Source organism: Lactuca sativa, chromosome 2, assembly GCF_002870075.4.
Source record: "Lactuca sativa cultivar Salinas chromosome 2, Lsat_Salinas_v11, whole genome shotgun sequence".
NCBI classification, from domain to species: domain Eukaryota; kingdom Viridiplantae; phylum Streptophyta; class Magnoliopsida; order Asterales; family Asteraceae; genus Lactuca; species Lactuca sativa.
In genome coordinates, this window is record NC_056624.2 from 150223158 (window position 1) to 150238458 (window position 15301).

The 15301-nt window shown below is 32.9% G+C and overlaps 3 protein-coding genes across 3 annotated transcripts; 1 reads left to right on the top strand and 2 right to left on the bottom strand.

Moving 5' to 3' along the window:
• On the bottom strand, positions 1-6460 carry LOC111909667 (uncharacterized). The gene is given in 19 exon segments (XM_023905442.3): positions 1-275; positions 277-384; positions 530-1204; positions 1285-1404; positions 1957-2256; positions 2392-2447; positions 2607-2742; positions 2823-2931; positions 3026-3185; positions 3273-3576; positions 3659-3865; positions 3954-4172; positions 4274-4339; positions 4419-4602; positions 5097-5175; positions 5332-5478; positions 5579-5818; positions 6010-6161; positions 6309-6460. Coding segments are annotated over 18 exon segments (3315 nt in total). The 5' UTR covers positions 6158-6161; positions 6309-6460; the 3' UTR covers positions 1-218.
• A 2649-nt stretch (positions 6461-9109) lies between these two features.
• Positions 9110-11230, top strand: LOC111909666 (uncharacterized). Its single transcript, XM_023905441.2, has 4 exons — positions 9110-9423; positions 9790-10188; positions 10263-10674; positions 10753-11230. Exons 1-4 carry the CDS (start codon positions 9183-9185, stop codon positions 10958-10960), a joined length of 1260 nt encoding a protein of 419 aa, XP_023761209.1. The 5' UTR covers positions 9110-9182; the 3' UTR covers positions 10961-11230.
• Positions 11231-12424: 1194 nt separating this feature from the next.
• LOC111909665 (uncharacterized) lies at positions 12425-15301 on the bottom strand. The gene is made up of 12 exons (XM_023905440.3): positions 15142-15301; positions 15003-15065; positions 14517-14687; positions 14311-14442; positions 14088-14227; positions 13885-13971; positions 13680-13805; positions 13446-13601; positions 13284-13355; positions 13111-13212; positions 12838-13008; positions 12425-12762 (listed from the first exon to the last, which is right to left on the bottom strand). Exons 1-12 carry the CDS (start codon positions 15170-15172, stop codon positions 12631-12633), a joined length of 1383 nt encoding a protein of 460 aa, XP_023761208.1. The 5' UTR covers positions 15173-15301; the 3' UTR covers positions 12425-12630.

Consider the following 15301-nt stretch of genomic DNA (forward strand, 5'->3'; position numbering starts at 1 on the left):
TTTTATCGCAAGATGATTTTATTTCTATATTTAAATTAAATGTGGAATGAATTATTGTTTCCAACATCAAAAACCCAAAATCCAAATATAAACCGAGCACACAAACAGTGAACTGCGTCAGTTACTACACACAGCTGGTTTGGTTACAAACCATCATCTGTTATTCAACCAAAGCTATACTTATAAAACACAGAGAGAGAGTTGACTTGTTGACCATCTCAATTCCTGGGCATATAGATATCATGGGGAGAGGTTGCAGCAGTTATTGGAAAAAAACCTGATGGAAAAAGCGCAAGGCAAAGGAGGAAGCATGTACTTATCATGAACACAAGGAGACCAACTATCATCACCACCTATACCCATATGCTTGTGGTCAAGATGCACCTGTGGTTGACCAATAAAAGCAAACATTAATATCAGTTGCATATATCCAAAAAAAGGTGAATGAAACATTGTTGCATGCATATATATATATATATATATATAGTAGATGTGTATGTATGCATTATGCATGAAAGCAAAAAGTTACCTCAATGGCATCTCCCTTAACAAGTTCCTCATTGTGTGTTGCACGATCAAGCTCCTTTGTGCTATAATAACTTGCATTCAATTGCATCGGTGAAGAAGAGTTGCCATAAATAGAAGCATAGATTCCGGAACCTTTATCGTTTTGGAAAGTGACCCATCTAACATCTGCTCGACCTGAGCATTCTCCAGGAACTATATAAGGAACATGCATCTCATCAACTTTCTTCTCATATAACCCTACATGAGCAGACGCCTTACGATCTGGATAACATTCAAACGGGCCCCTCCCATACCATTTAACATTATTCATCGATTTCTCCAAATGGAATTCCACACCAACACGTGGCAAAGGTGGAAGATCTGATCTGGGTTTTACATTGCAAAACAACACAACGTCTCCTGAACCATGGAACGAGTATTTCATGTCAACTTTGAAAAGATTGTTTGATGATGATGATCCTTCTGGAGTATCACCATGATACACAGTGTTTACTTCAAGAAGATGATCTGAGATCTTTGTAACACTTGAGTTTTCTTTAGTGAAACAAATGTTATCCAAATTAGCTGCTTTCCATTTAGAGAAATAACTATTGGCTTCTCCTCCTTTGTCATTGTCTGTGGGAGCACGCCAGAAGCATGGTGTTATGCCTTTAAGCATCACTGGAACTCCTTCAACCTATTTGTTTATAACCACTAGTTAAAAATTTAAACAAATTTACATGATTCATGGAGATATAACATAGAAGAAGTGATTACCTTCCAGCTCTCTATTACACCAGACTGAATGTTGAAAGTTATTTCTGAAACGTTTTGGCGGATGATAAGTTTGTGGTCTACGGTTTCCCAATTCAATGTGATTTCTTTTGTCTTGGGGACCTGTAACTCCAATAAGAGAGTGTAAGGTGCTATTTTATTTCTTTTTAACTTTATGGACTTAATAGGATCATGACTTAATTTCTTACTTAATGGGTAATCAAAAGAATAAAATGGTCATTTACTCGCATTCAGATAGTTCATTCGGTCCACGAAACAGATTTTGTCTACGCAAAACTTACTCATACACACATTTTATAACCATTCACACTTTATACACACAACACTTAATGGGAAAAAGAAGGAAACAAAGCCCTTAATCCAGTAAGCTATATATGAGTGTTTCTTCACTTAATGCAGAAAGAACTTAATAGTTAACAGAGAAAGTATTGGAAAGGAGGCTTTCCCATTAAGTGCTAACTTTTTACAATTCCATTCCTTCATTTTCTCCAATATTTTTTAAACATCCTTTATCCAGACAACACTTAATGAAAAAGAAGAGAAACAAAGCCTAAGATGGTCTCTAAACAAGATTTCAAGAACCAAAATACCATTATTGATTCCTTTAAACTCAAATGTGAGATGAGAGGCTTGTTTCAGAATAAGAATACTTACATGGGAGATGGAATCTTTCTTCATAGGCAACTCGAATTGTTGAGATGACACAACATGACCAGATTGAAGCCACCGTGTGGGATGCAAAAGCTTTGCAGTTATAGTCAAAAAGGTTTCAGAAGAAGAGGATGAAGTCCATGATGAATACCATGGGCCCGATTCCCATTTGATATCATAACTACTTTGCGGATCTAATGTTTGTAGACTAAGAATTCCAGAATCAAGTTTACATCCATCACCTTCAATCATCCAATTAAACTCTAGATCTTCTGTTGTTTGAAAGAAATTGGTGTTTGTAATCTATGAACGAAAAACGCAAAGACCAAGGTTAATATTTGCTATATAGAAAGCACAAATGGACATATGATACACAACATAAATATTTTCACGAAAATGATATAGCCAAATAAGTAAGAGGAGTGATGATATTGATACCTTAATTACACCATTGGTGAACGAAATTTTAATTGGTTGATAGCAATACTTGACCTCTGAAAACAAATTAACAAAGGATAGCATCATAATCAGCTCAATGAAGTAATTCTTATACATTGTCTCTACCAAAAGATTCATCATGGAAACATTTATGTTGGTAATAAGTAATAACTAAAAAAAAGCTAAATACTAAGCAAAAAAAATATAGTAATCACCATTTAGAGCAGGATGAGGAGTCCGATCAGGCCATATGAGACCATTTAAGCAGAAATTTAAGTCATTTGGTGTATCTCCAAAGTCACCTCCATATGCCCAGTATTTGCTACCATTTGCATTTTCCTTGAGTAACCCCTGAAGCCAGATGCAAATAGTTAGAACTACCCTTGCACCACATTTACAACTTTATAAAATTTAAGAGATGAGTTTCAAACCTGGTCAACCCAATCCCAGATAAACCCTCCTTGTAGACCAAATGTGCTATCGATTGCTTCCCAATATTCATGAATGTTTCCATTGCTATTACCCATGGCATGTGAATACCTGAAATTTGTATGCAAGTCAATTTACGTAATAAACAAAATGTTAGCCAATAAAAAGAAGAGTATTTAGATTTAGAGTGATGAGATGAACATACTCGCACAATATAAGAGGCCTTGTTTCATTTGGATCTTTAGCTATCTTAACACAATCCCAAATACGCATGTACATAGGACATACAATATCTGTTGATGAGGTCCTCGATCTTCCACCTTCATAGTGTACAACTCTTGATGGATCCTTCCCACGAATCCACCCTGAAATACATGATTTTGTAACAATCGATATAAATTATAAAGTGAAAGATAACTTTGATGCAAAAAAAAAATTCAAATCATATATACCAGCAAGAGCAGCATGATTTGGTCCATAGCTTGCTTCATTTCCTAAAGACCAAGAAATTATGCATGCATGGTTTTTGTCTCTTTCCACCATGCCAATAACACGATCCAACATAGATATAGCCCAACTCGGTTCCTGTGATGGATGCTTGAAATCCCGAGAAAGATCAAAACCGTGTGTCTCAATATTGGCCTCATCTATCATGTACATTCCAAACAAATCGCATAATTCATACCACCTTTGATGTTGAGGATAATGGCTGTTTCTAACAGCATTGATATTATGTTCTTTCATTAAAACCAAGTCCTACAATACAAGTAACAAAACTACTACATAAAATGTTTTGCAAGAAAACGAATAAAAAAAACAAATGAATTTGATGTGTCACCTTAACCATGCAAGATTCAATGTTTGTCTTTCCTATACGTGGATGGTGTTCATGTCTATTTACACCTCTTATTACAACTGGATGCCCATTAACAAGCAACTGTTTTGGAGCTTTTGAAATTTGTCGTATGCCTACTTGACATGATTCACAGTCGATAATATTGCCTGATGAATCTTTCAGGGTGACAACTAACGTATAAAGATTTGGCTGCATGCAACATATATAATCCAATGTTATTAGAATGAAGAGGTGAGAAGAAAAGTAATTTGTTTGATTAAAAGACAAGATTTCTCACTTGTTCAGCAGACCAAAGCTTGGGATTTTTCAGTTTTCCTTCTAATCGATACCCATGAAACCCTAAAGGAAAATGAGGTGGCTGCTGAAGCTCCAAACTGGCCACATTAGTCGATAGCAGATTAGTACCCTCATTGGTATTGATATCAAACAGTGTGGCTTCAATTTTGACATCTGTCATGTCATTGATCTTCATAGACTTATCAAGTATTACTTCAACCTAGTGTATAAAATAAAAGAATTCCACCATTATACAACTCTTCTTACTTTAAAAGATCACGCAACTTAAGGCGAAAAATCAGTTGTGAAGATGTTAATTACCTCTAAATCCGCATGGGTAGAACTTTCGGTTAAACTTGATCTAAAGAAATAATCTGCAATGAATACCTTAACACATGCAGACAACATAAGTTTGTGTGAAAGAATAGAATTAAACACTTTAGGTGATGTAAGAAAAGTCAAAAACCTTTGGTTTGGATAAAAGGAGAACATCTCTATGGATGCCAGACAACCACCAATGATCTTGATCTTCAAGATAAGAACCATCACTCCATCTATATACTTTTACAGCTACAACATTCTTCTTGTCAGATCCACACTCGTGACAAAACTCGGTTATTTCAAATTCAGCTGGTAGTCTACTATCCTGGCTGACCAAACACCAAAACCAATAAAGCTTGTGAATATGTATATCATATTAGAATAACTGTGCTTGTTGGAAGGGTACAATGGTCATTTACTTTCATTCAGACATCTCAATCAGTCTACAAAAGAAATAGTACTTATATATCCATTCAGCACCAAGCATTTAATTTACCCATAAAGCACTTCATGGGGGGAAAAGAACACGCCCTTAATCAGGTAAAGCTATATATGGATACTTTCTTATTAACTTGGTATAAAAAGAATGACGTTATAGAGAAAGTGAGGGAAATGAAGTTCTCATTAACTCCTAACTCTTTAAAAATTTGTCCTTATCTCATTAACTCCTAACTCTAAAAAAATTTGTCCTTGTTTATATTTTCTTTGTATTTCCCCAAGGGTGCTTGTCATTTTCTTAAATATGTTTGAAACATTATTTATTCACATATCACTTATGGGAAGAAATTAAGGAAACATACTTAAAGAGCATGCAAGACAAAACCTGTATCCAACAAGAGATCCATTGACCCAAACATGGAAAGCAGAATCAACCGCTTCAAAGTGTAATAATATCCGCCTACCTGCCAATATTAATCAAGTCATAATTAAAGATTCTACTTCTTTAATTTATTTCCCTAATCAAGAAAAAATAAAAGCTTGAGAAAATATATCAACCATACATTTGATATCAGATTAAAATACTAAGTAGAAAATGACATTAAATATCGAGTTCATACCTTCCCATTCTTTAGGGAGTTGAAAATATGTCCTGTAACATCCAGTGGGATTGTCCTCAGGAACATGGGGTGGATCAAGTGGAAATGGATATATTATGTTTGTATATATAGGCCTATCAAACCCATGCATTTGCCAATTCGATGGAACTGTTCCAAATAACAAAAGGATAGAAGGTTAAAAAAGACAATTCACATAGCAATATATACTAGTTAGGATACAATTAATGATAAGATGATGATACACCACCTGGTATTGTATCCCATGTAGAATCTTGAAACACTGTATCATGAAAATTTGAAGGAGCAGTGGTAGGACTTTGAGCAAGGAAGAACTTCCAATAACCAGATAACGACTTAACAAAAGGCAAATCTTGAACCCAATACTTGGCGCATTCAATTGATCCCGAAACAGCATCATCATCCCAAACTGCTGATTTTGATACAAGAACATCCACTTTGTTTCGTTCATACCAGTATCTTAAAGAACCTACAAATGTTGAAGAAAGTTGATTGATTTGTTATTGTTACGCTACACCATGGTCAATATTCTAAGGATCCCCATTAGATACACTTGTTTCTAATGTCAAAATCAAAGTTCATAACTAAACGCAAACCGATTCAAACTATTCAAAGAAACCTAACAATCAAAGAAAGTCAACGTTTTCTCGAGAAGCCCACCTTCTACGGAATCATGGCAATGAAGCGAAACATGAGAATCCCTCTTCCTCCATTTAATGAACGATGGATCCTCCCATACCTTATAATCACCATTATTTGCAGTCACGATTAACTTATTACTCAAGGCCATTGTAGCAGAAGAAGCCATCGTCCTTGATATTACCCAGAAATCAGATACAGATTAAGCGGAAAAAAAAACGTTAGATTCGAAGTAAGACACAACTCTGTGATCATTACGAGTATTTTCGATCGAAAACAGAGAAAAGATAAGTAGAAATTAAGAGGAAGAAGGTGCATACCAGTTTGGGTAATGGCGGAAGTGGGTAGTGAGATAAGTATGAGTGGTGTAAACCCCAAATCGGTGTTATAAATGATTACGAGGAAAAAAAATCCAACTGAAGCTGTTGTTTAGATTCTGCAAGCAGTAGGTAGAGAGAGACTCCTTTACGGTTCTTGTTTGCCACGTCATATCATATTTATCCTTTCTCGGATCTTTTGTTTAAATTTTTAATAAATATATTTTATTTAAAGTAATTATGTTTCATTGGTTAATAGTAGTTTTTAATTTTTATATGTAGGTTTTGTGTTTGTAAAATTTAATATAATTCTAAATTTAATATAATTTTTAATATTTATTATAATTATTTTAGTTTAATAATTATCTATTTTGTTATATTTTAATTTCGACGACAATCATTATTTAAAATATTAATTATTGTTTATGTTTCTAAAATAATGTTAACTTAATTTATAAGCTATTTTATGTTAGTTTTAATTATTGTTGTTTTTGTTAATTAGTTTTATAACCATTATTATTAAAAAAATTATAGGAACTTTTTAAAAGATATTTGTTATTATTAAAATGCTATAATATTAAAGTTTATGTATAAATTTTATTCGATTTTTATAGTTATATTATGTTAATATACTTATTTAGATTTATTACTAAAAAATATCTAAAAAAGTTATATGACTTTGACATCTATTATAATATACTAGATAGATAGATATATGTTGCGTAGATTAAAATTATATAATTAAAATTTTAACAAATATATATTAATGAAAACTATTATGTCATTAAAATTAACTATAATAATAATCATTATTTCATTAAACTGATATAATATTATAACTATGTTATAATTAATTAAATTAAAATATTTTTTTATTTCAATCATACTGATTATTTAAAATATCAACCATTGTTTTTAAGTTAACATACATGTAAATAATTTGTTTGCTTAAGTTGACATGTTTTTTTTTTTTTTTGTTTCTAACCATATCATATGATTTGTTAATCTCTTCATCTACATATAAAGAATTACACCATCAAATGTTTAGACATTCATTGATAGTGATAATTTTTCTTTAAATAGTTTGAATTAGAATATGATGTGTGTTTTAATAAACAAAAAATTAAATAACGGAATTCTATAGAATTTTAAATAGATGGTAAATTAGTTAAATTAATTTTTTTATATTAAAAAAGATATTCTTAATAACCAGTTAAAGTTAATGAAAAACTTATATAAAAAATAATAATAAGTCATTATATAGAAAGACCATCATGGATCTAATATTTGTAATTCAAAGGTAATAAAACTTATTGATTAATATGATCAAATTGTTTCAGACCTACATGAGTAATGGTGTGGTGGGTGATAGATAGACCTAGCATATGTGTCAGATTCATGTCGTGTTAAAGCATTAAAACGGGTTGAAAAAGTTTGACCTTAACTTTGTTCGTTTAATTATTATGTCGTATCATGTCAACTTGTTTAGTTCCATGTCGATTTCATATCGGGTTTTGGATTGAAGTTTAGATCTTATAAATATGTTATGTCATGTTGGGTTGAAACATTTTAAATGTTGGAAAGTAAGAGACAAGAAGGCGAAAATGAAAAAGCTAGATACTGGAGTTGAGAGGTGGAATGACAAAATTCATAGTAAGATATTAGGATTAGAAGACAGAAGACAAATTGAAAGAGTTAGAGTTGGGGGTAGGGATGCAAACGGATCAAAGATTCCCCGCTACCCGAGGGGACCCGACCCGAACGGATTATTTTTTTTCTTATTTTTTTAGGTAATTAAAGTTCCGAAAATAATAATTAATTTTTTTATTTTTCTTTTTATTTTGCATTTTTAAATTATTTATATATTTGGTCTTACGGTCTCACAAAATTAACATGGTCTCAAATGAACCTGGATATATATATATATATATATATATATATATATATATATATATATATATATATATATATATATATATATATATATATATATATATATATATACTCGAAATAAGTTTTAATTTTCATTAGTTATTATTTATTATCTTTCAATTTACAAAACATAGAGAATACGAAGCTTGTGTCTCTTAGTAAGATGTGAAACGTCGTGCTTCGTAAGATGTGAGTCTATTACCATTTAATAGCTTTCAATTTACAACACATATAATATCAATTTTATGCTTTCAATTTACTCAATTTTTCTTTGCAGTCTATATGTACTCGATTTGCAATCAATTTGTTCAAAAAACATATATCGATATGTATTTATTTTTCTTTGCACTGTCTGATTCAATTAATTTATCTTAATGTATATGTATTTAAATGCATTGATTTGCAATCTATATGTACTTAAAGAACCTAATTGTATTTGATTTCTTTGCAATATTTAGATTATTTTCTAAACGGGTATCCATCAGGTTCCCCGAATCCGATGCGTCGGTGATTTGCAATCTACATGTACTAAATCAATTTGAAAGCTTGAATTTTAGTTTAAATTCTTGAGTTTGACACACTACAAGTCTATAATATATAATATATTTATAAAATATGAAAATTGTAAAAAATTATATATAATTATACGAGGCAGTTGAAAGTTTTGATCTTTACTCAATCCGTTTAATTTTCATGACGTTTCGTGTCAACCCGTCTATTCAAATGTGTCGAAATCTCTTACCCGTACACGCTAATTTTGTGTCGGGTTATCTGTCGGGTCATGTTTTGTAATGATGGGTACTTGCACTGCAATTTAGGTGTAAACTAAAGGACCTATTTGCAAAATGTTCACAAATTAAGAACTCTCGACCTCGTCTTATTGTTCTGCGCACCTTCGTCTATCACTCCGATTCTGATCAGGAAACCTCTCTTAAACCCTAAATCATGAGACGAGCTTTACTCAACAAAATCCCTGTTCATTACCTCCGAACCCCTCCTCAATCATCTTTTACACCTAATCCGAAAATCATTAACACACCCTTGACTAGCTTTCGATCGAAGATTAGATTCTTTTCAACCGAAAATGAGAATTCACCCACAGACAAATTGAACCCTCCTTCAGAAACAAGCAGCATTGTTCCACCGCCAACGAAGGAACTAGACGTCCAGGATGTCAGCAATAAAGGTACCTTAACACCTAAATTAGGGGTCACCGGAACTACATTCATTAACCCTATTTTGGTTTTGTGTTAGTTTAGTAAACTGTAAGCTTTGTTTTTGGTAAAATCATGAGCTCTGTAACTGGTTCTTTTGCTTTTCTGTGCAGCTATATGAAGTCAATGATTTGATTTATTATTCCATGAAATTGATTTCAAATCGTCATTATATAGGTTCTCTTGTATTCAAAATAGTAAAGACACTCATTACCATTATCTATCACAACAATAGCTAGAATTGAAGGGTTACTTCAAACACTGGATTTCTTAATCTATGTTGTAGTTCGAATCAATTTAGGACAAGTTGTTTAATTGATTTTTTTTTTTTGTTTCAGAGCTGAAAACACAGATAGAGAAGTACTTTAATGACAAAGATGAAGAGGCTCTGCCTGCTGTTTTTGAATCAATAATCCGGAGGAAGATGGCAAGAAAGCATGCAGACACAGATGATGAACTACTGGATGAGTTTCAAATGCGCCCAATTGATGGTGTCAATGATAAAGAATTCGAATCAGATTTTGAAGAAATACATGAAACCGATGAGGAGATTGATAATCTGTATAGCGCCAAAGACATTGTAACAAAACGAATGACAAAAAATGAGTTCTTTTACATGGATGACAGAAAGTGGGAAGGCATGATCAAAGAAGCTACTGATAATGGTTACATTAAGGACACCAAAGAGTGTGAGCAGATACTACAAGACATGTTCATGTGGGAGAATCTCCTCCCAGGTATATTCATTCACATTCTTAAACTATAAACTATAAAAATTATTTTACTTAATTTATGAAAAAATGTTATTCAGATCATTTGAAGAAACTGGTGGAAGAGAAATACAATGAGATAGCAGATATGGTTGAAACTGGAGAGATTGAAGCTGAACAAGGTTATGAGATGTATCAGGAGTTTGAGCATGATATGCTGATGAGACATAGTAAGGAGATTGAGGAAGCGGGTCCCCCAAAGTTTGATGACGTGTCTAAGGCAGAGAAGAAGGATGAAGATGACCCTCCGGGTGAAGGGCCTGTGCTGAGGTGGCAAACACGGGTTGTGTTTGTTCCAGGTGGCGATTCGTGGCACCCGAAAAACAGAAAAGCAAAATTGGGTGTGACTGTGAAAGAGCTTGGGCTTTCAAAGAATCAGTTCAGGAGATTAAGGGAATTGGTTGGGAAAAGATATAATCCAGGGAAAGATGAACTTGTAATAACCAGTGAGAGGTAATGTAAATGGTTATCTTTCTTTGTTTTCAGTAAAAGACGAAAATACCCTCGTCATGTGTTCCATTTTTTTGGTAGGTTTGAACATCGTGAGGAGAACAGGAAGGATTGTCTGAGGACATTATTTGGGCTGATTGAGGAGGCTGGAAAAGCTGATAAGCTAGTTGATGATGCAAGGACTTGTTATGTGAAGAATAGACTTAGAGGTAATGAAAAGTTCATGGAGAAGTTGAATGCCAAGATCATGAGAAGGAGAAACCAAGGATCTAAATCCTTGAATGTTTGATCAAACAAAGAGAAGGGTTTTTCTGGATAATGAAGAGCTGTTTGTTTTCCCTTTTGTTCTTTTGTTAATCCGATGAACCAGAAAGAAGATGTGTCTTTTTGGGTTGTATACGATAAATTGAAATTTTGTTTGTTATGCATTGAGTTTAGCCTTTCTAACACATGATAGGGAGGTATAGTTGAATTTTAAAACCATAATATTGTATCATGTATGTTCATGTTCATGCATGAAACACTTCCATCTACAGCAGGCTGTATCTTTTTTGTTTGATGTTTGTTGTAGATGTAGATAGTCCAGGGTGTAATATTTTTCTCATGTCTTTATTTAGTTTTGCATATTCCTGGGAATAAACATTATGAAAACTTACTATAAGGTCTTGACATCATATTCAATTAAGTTTTGAATACCGGTTAAATTATTCAGTTAAATCCTGAATACCGGTTAAATTATTCAATTTTGGACAATTTTTCATATTAGCCGATTAATCTGAAAATTTGTCCAAAACTGAATTTTTAACCAGTATTCAGGACTTAATTAGAAAAAAGAATAAAGAGACTTAACTGAATATGAGGTCAAAATACATGGACTTTATAGGAGATTTTCCTAAATATAAGTTTTTGCTTATTTATTTTAGGATAAATTACAATAATTGTATTTCATTTAGGACATTTGCATCAAGAATCATCTTAATATTAAAGTGTTTGAAATAGTAATCATATTAATTGTATGATTAATATTTGTTATTAGTTAACTTTTGAACATAATCTCATTTTTGCATGTCCTAAAGGCCTAAACATTTTTGCATCTCTGTTGCTCCCTCTCCCGATATCGTATTTGCACAAACATGTGTGTGTGTTTTGTGGTTTTATATTCTCTCCAGTTGGTCGACATTAGGTTTGGAAGTGAAAGGGGTGGAGAAAGTGTAGGGGGAGGTTGTTGTAGTGGGTTCTATTTTTTTTAATTGAAAATAATAATAACAATATTAATCATACAATTAATATGATTACTATTTTACATCAAGAGAAATCTTCTATAAAGCCTCTATATTTTAACCTCATATTCAATTAAGTCTCTCTCTCTCTCATTAAATCCGGAATACCAGTTAAATTATTGAATTTTAGACAATTTTTCAGATTAAACGGCTAATCTGAAAAAATGTCCAAAATTGAATAACTTAATATCGAACCGGTATTTATGGCTTAATCAGAAAAAAATAATAATATAAGGACTTATTTGAATAATATGAGGTTTTTAAAAGCACAATGTCATTTAACTTTGAGAATTGTACTTGTTACAGTTTGATTTAGTGTTGAATGAATCGTAGGCCTGAATGATTTGAAAACTGTTCAGGCTCAGTTTTACAGTTTGAATAACAAAATATTACCATTATACCCCCCCTGTTATTTAGTATGAAACGAGATGCAACCATCCATTCACCTTGACATCAACAATAGACTTAGTGTCTAAAGAAAATCCAATCCAATCCAATATAGATGATAAATAGGCCACTCTCTTGCCTCAAATGTACAAAATCTCAACACCCTCTCAATATCCTTTACTAACTACCACCATAACACAAGTATAATAAAAGTCTAAAAGGTTATAAATAAAGAAATCCCTTTTTATAACTAACTTACAACACAAGCCAAACAATTTGAATGCACCCAAAATTACTTTTCCTTGTTTGTACCATGAAATTCTCTTCCAGCTTCAACCGCTTCCCTGAAAGCTTGAACAAGCTCCTTGTTTTCAGGGTCAACCTTAACTCCCTCATAGAACGCATTTGCTGCTTCATCAAACTTCTGCATCATTTATAAACAAAATAAGAAACAATGATTTAGTCTCAAAAGTTTTTTTAAATAAAAAAAAAAACATGCCTGCATCAAACGCAAAGCTGCACCCTCTCGATACCAAGCTTTAGCCCAATTAGGTCTCAATCCCCTACACGCTTGTGCATCTGTTAATGCCTGATCAGCTTGTCCAAGTCTTATCCAACAAAGACTCCGATTTGAAAACAATGTAGCATCACTCGGGTCAAAATCAATAGCCTGTTTTTTCATCATCATCATCAAAAAAAAAAAATTAAAAATTCAAATTGTTACACTTATTTTTATCATATTTAATCTCAAACAGAGTGCATGTATGTGTACTTGAGTATAAGCATCCACAGCCATTAAATAGTCTTTTCGTCTGTAAGCATCATCACCTCTTGCTTTCGCTTCAGCAGCTTTCTTCTTCGCCTCCATTGTCACCTTCAAAACATGTCCAAAATACATCATAAATAAATACAACTACACTTTACAATAAAAAATTACATACATACCTCAGGAATTTCTTTGGTTGAAACTGTAGCATCATTTGACAAGTTACCATTTCTTGTATTTCTTTCGGCTTCCTGAATATATAAAAATTCAAATACTCTAAAATTTCCTATAATAAATCCCAAAACAGAAATAGATTTTCAAGTAATTAATTAATTGATTACCTGTTGTTCCTTAGCAACTTCAGATTGCATATGTTGGATTATACCATCAACACTCCAATTTGGAACAGTTTTTAGTTGAGATGATAAAGGAAGAAGCACCTCAACAGCATCACGATTCCCTCTTGCAGCTGCTACTTGTACTGGTTTTAAACCATCCTAAAATAAAAAGAAATTAAAAGGGTTATTTAAAAGATATATTTTTTTTTTGTCTCTTTGTATGTTTTTTGACTAAACCTCATCAGTGACATTGGGATCAGCTCCAGATTTTAACAAACATGTGATTATTTCTGAGTTGCCACTATCAGCAGCAATGTGCAGTGGGGTTGCTCCACCAGCAGTAATGTTTACTTTAGCTCCTCCCTGTTTGTTATCACCAAAAGTTTAAGATGCAACATCATAAAATGGTAATTAAAACATTTACTCCTTCAATAACATGAACCTGAATTAGTAGCTCTAAACATGGAAGTGAGCATGCAGCTACAGCTGACAGCAGAGGAGTAATGCCATCATCAGTTTCAATATTAGGCTGCAAAACAATCACCATTCACCACATCTTTATAACATATAAATACATACATACAACAGAAAAGGCTTATAAAGAAGTTGAATAAGATTGTTATGAAGTCATCAATAAAGTCTTACATTAGCCTTGTGTTTTAGTAGAAGTTTTAAAGCATCTTGTTGCCCATGACCAGAAGCCCAAACAAGAGGTGTTCCGGCATCACTTTGTGAATCAACTTCAACACCAATGGATAGCAAAGCCTCCATCAACTCAATATTTCCTATAAACATCAAGTTGCATATATTCAAGCCAAAAGTTTCTCAATAAAGTAAATAAGATAGTAAGAACTAAAAAACAGCTCACCTATTCCAGCAACATGATGTAGAGCTGTAGCTCCTAATTCACTTGATAGTGCAGGATTAGCACCATGTTCAATCAGGTATTTGGCAGTGGAGGTATGCCCTTGTCTTGCAGCATGAATAAGAGGGGTCTCACCTGAAGCAATATGGAAATCAATAGTTCAATAAAAAGCCATATTTATTATGAGTTTAAGTAACAGAAGAAATTACCATCCTCATCTTTAGTATTGACATCAAGCTTCAATTCTTCTAACAAGTACTTGCAGACTTCAGTCTGCCCTTCTCTTGCAGCAAAATGAAGAGCTCCTCGTTTATTGGCATCCTTAATATTTGCCACCGTGTGTGATAGTCCTTTTCCATCATCCAATTGTGCTGCTACACCTATCAAAAGAAGAAAAAATCAATGAAAACAGTAAATTATTAACCAAACGTTTAGTATCCACCATTATATTACAAGGTGAACTCTTTGCAACAATCGCAATGGACAGTTTGACCTAAAATTTTGCCAAAACAATACCCTAACTTGCACTTTCTATCAAAATAGCAATTTTGCTCTTGCGAGTTAACGAGACATGGAGCGATAAGTATTGTAATTTCAGAGAGAAGTTACGCTATAGTTGCAATTGTCTCAATTTCATGGAACGATCGATTGCGATAGCTAAGAATATCGTTGAAAATCCACAAAAAAGGACTCACTCTTCAAGAAGTCGAGATTTCCGGTAACAGCGGCATTCAGAAACTGTTGAACTTTCTGCCTCACTGAAATTAATAGTATTGAAGATCAGTAAGGCGTACAAACAATAAAATATCTACATATATTAAACTTTCATGGAACCTGCAAGAGCATCCGAAGCATCTGGAGCCATGGCTTGTTGCAGAAGGAGAAGTGTTAGCCTTTTGCTTCCCTTAAACCCTAAAAACGAAATAGAACCTTGGAGAACCTGTGGGTTTTAGTGGTATTTGAATATCATATTAAATATGAATATTAAACATAA